The sequence below is a fragment of the Suillus bovinus genome (genome assembly GCF_016758785.1).
Source record: "Suillus bovinus strain UH-Sbo-P2 chromosome Unknown EDB93scaffold_539, whole genome shotgun sequence".
Lineage (NCBI taxonomy): Eukaryota > Fungi > Basidiomycota > Agaricomycetes > Boletales > Suillaceae > Suillus > Suillus bovinus.
Window position 1 is genome coordinate 1,180 of NW_024542595.1, and position 3,351 is coordinate 4,530.

At 53.2% G+C, this 3,351-nt stretch overlaps 1 protein-coding gene across 1 annotated transcript; it reads right to left on the minus strand.

The window, feature by feature from the left end:
* Window positions 1–416: 416 nt before the first annotated feature.
* EDB93DRAFT_1259265 (P-loop containing nucleoside triphosphate hydrolase protein) lies at window positions 417–3,327 on the minus strand (the record flags this gene model as incomplete). The annotated part of the gene is made up of 11 exons (XM_041454160.1): window positions 417–605; window positions 653–695; window positions 762–1,171; window positions 1,225–1,494; window positions 1,551–1,786; window positions 2,309–2,740; window positions 2,794–2,804; window positions 2,843–2,924; window positions 3,087–3,200; window positions 3,247–3,255; window positions 3,315–3,327. The coding sequence occupies 11 exons, from the start codon at window positions 3,325–3,327 to the stop codon at window positions 417–419; spliced, it is 1,809 nt and encodes a 602-aa protein (XP_041300469.1).
* Between the last annotated feature and the right edge of the window lie 24 nt (window positions 3,328–3,351).

Here is a 3,351-nt window from a genome sequence, read left to right on the forward strand (position 1 = left end):
AGCCTTCCCATGACTTGCATGCCCTCCAAAAGCATTTTTCCAGGGGGCTCTCAATGTCCCTGAACACGATGGTAAAGCCCAATATGTCAGGAAAAATCAGGTTGTCGAGATATAGAATGTCCTCCTCCCCCCCCCCTACCCCCTATATCGCACCACACTCAAATCTGACTCAAGACCGATACTGAAAATAGTGTTCCTACTGTTTTTCAGTCGTACAAATCGATTGGAGATGGTCCCAGGGTGTATAGAGGTCGCCAATATTGCGGTTTGGTGGAGAGGAAAAAAAGTCAGTATTTCGACCATATCTCCATATTCCAACCGCCGTTTTTCTTAATTCTTGGTTCATATGATTCCTGGAAGATGCCTCTAAATGATGTACCAGCCCAGGAAAAGATATTTTTTCCAAAGTTTGAAACCTATTTCTGTTTTGACCATATAAATATATCGTGTTCGTCGTTTTCGAGGTGCCACCCGAGCACGTTGACCAACGTGTCAACCTTCGAGGACTTGACCGTCTGCCATTCAGCGAGGGACTTAACAGCAGGATAGGTGGGCGACGTGTGATGGGGGAACGCGACCTTTGTGCGGCCATCGAGGTAAAATTTCTGCGGACTCGTCAGTGGGCAGCTCCCTGAGGGGACTGGCAACATACCGTGTTAAAACTGGCACTATCATCCAGTGTTGCGACTAACGATCTGTACGACGAGGTGAGATAAATGTCAGTGGATACGCGCAGTCCCCTCAGGGAGCCGTCAACTTACGAGCCGGTGATCTGAGCCATGACGCTTTTGTTGATGTCCAGCTCCGTGTCGTCCAAATGCACAGGTACGATGATCATTTTGTAGGGCGTGAGGGTGTCGTTGATTTTCTTGTTGTCGAAAGTCTTGGAATCGACGGTGCGTCGAATCACCCGCCCAGCGTAGCCTCGCTTAATGTTAGTGATCCAGGCACTCGTTACCTTGCGTATGCGCAGCCTGGCTTCAGGCTCCTCGTCGTCGGTTGGTTCACCGGCCATCAAACGAATGGTATGTGCGGCAGCGTCATTCTTATCCTCCTGCGTCATCGCTCGACGTGCAGCACGAAGTTGCTTGATGTGATCTTTATCACGCGCGTCGCCCTCCTTGCCCATGAAGTGCTGGATCCGCGCTAACCGACCTATATTGCAAAGATCCTGAAAAAGGAGTGAGTCAGTGCTAACTAACCATGTTTCATGCTGAGACTTACCATCGGGCCGGTGTAGAGTGGAGTGCCTGATGCGAGTAATTTAATGACGGAGGCCTTCGTGACCTCGAGTGTCGCGTAAAAACCTGCAGTAAGGTTGCGCATCTCGTGGACTTCGTCGATCGAAATGCTGAGGAATTCACGTCCGGCCCACAGACATTTCGATGCTTGTTTCCGTTGTCTGATGGAGCGTGTCTCGTCCGACGCCTTGTGACTGTTGTGTCCTGCGAGGCCTTTGCGTGTGTCGAACACTTTGCCTAAGGTAGCCATGATCTGGCGTGAAGTATGCTGTTAGAATAGAATTGTGAGGGCAAACTGATCAGACTCACGGAATGAGTGACCAAGATGATTCGATGAATCAATGGCGTGGCCGACGTGGCCCATGGACCGTTCCAGAAATCGCCAAACTCACTTTCTGCTGACGGATACCTGTAGATCTCGACAGCTCCGGGGGCGAAGAAGGTGCGTAGCTCCGAATACCATTGATTGATCAAGGAATTCGGCACGATGATGACGTGGGGCAGGTTCGGGATTGCATCTCTGCCTGCAAAATACGGGCGTTCGGCTGTGAGGGAGAAATCACTGGTGAGCTACCATTCTTTGACTAGGATCAGCAGACGGCTCCCTACGGGGACCGCAATCACACCCGTTGTCCAACAGGTGCCCACTCCTACAGCATCTCCCTCAGGGGACTGCTGTCACACCCGTTGTCCAACACGTGCCCACTCCTACAGCATCTCCCTCAGGGGACTGCTGTCACACCCGTTGTCAAACAGGTGCCCACTCCTACAGCATCTCCCTCAGGGGACTGCTGTCACACCCGTTGTCAAACAGGTGCCCACTCCTACAGCATCTCCCTCAGGGGACTGCTGTCACACCCGTACGTCAGATCGTTCTGCCGTACTCATGCTGGACACAAGACTCGTGTCTCACCCAGCAATGAGCAACGGCTCCCTCAGGGGACTGTTACACCAGCAACCAGCAACGGCTCCCTACGGGGACCGGATCCATCATCCATCCACGACACCCACGCGTCCGTGACACTGACGGCTCCCTCAGGGGACCGTTTCATAAACAGGACACTCACCGAGGATGGGGGCTGGGCGAAGGTTGGTCAGGTTGATACTTGCAGTCGCCCCGGCAGGTTTTCCTCGTCCGGCAGCGACTTCTTGAACCCAGTAAGCATCGATGACGAAGGCGATGGTGCCCATGGTGAGTGCTGTCTTCCCAACGCCTACTTCGTCCGCTATTAAAATTCCCGGAGTGTTACCTTCGTTTAGCGCAGACCCCCATATCTTGTCGACGATCGCCGCGACACCTACTCGCTGGTGCCACAGGAGGAACAATGGCTCCATATCTTCGTTCTCCCTCACGAACGTCGATGCCGCATCTGCATCCCAGGCACATAGTCCCGTTTTCGACCGCAATTCCGCAAAGAGTGCGGGCTTGCCACCGGGAAACTGAAGTAAGTGGTTTAACTTATCATTATCCATCTCTCGCCAGCCATCTCCCCAAGATCCTGCAATTGTTGTCCCAGTCGTCTCTTCCGATAGGTTCGTCCTCCTCGTCTACTCTTGGCGCCTCTAACTCGCCAGGTTCAGTTTCGAACAGCTGCACATACAGTGCCCAGATCTCCTCGACATCCCCAGGTGCAACGAGTGACGCAGTCTTGATCTTGCGTGCTCGCTCAGCACCACGCTTTCCTGCAAAGTGTCGTCAGAGTCGGTTTTTATCGACGGCTCCGTAGGGGACCGGAGCATCCGCACTGCCAGGGTGTGTCGGTCTTCACCGTTACCTTCTCCTTCGTAACCTTCCTCGATTTTGCCACAGCAGTGACAACGACCTCCTTCAAAAACTCCTCGTACTCGCCAACTTGGTTTCCTCATCCGGGAACCACGCCACGGCCGTCCTCAGAGCTTTGACGGCCTTGGTGGCATCACGCAACATCTTCGCGCCGACTTCGTCCGCCTCCTCGATGTCTGCCTCTAGGTTAGTTTATCTTTCCGGTCATCGTCGTATTCTTACCTTTGATTGCTACACTAGCAGCAAGTTTTTCGTGGGCAACGAGTCCTGGGCACGTCTGAAACGCTTACGATGGCGTTCCATGCGTGGTGGTTGATCGTCGTTGCT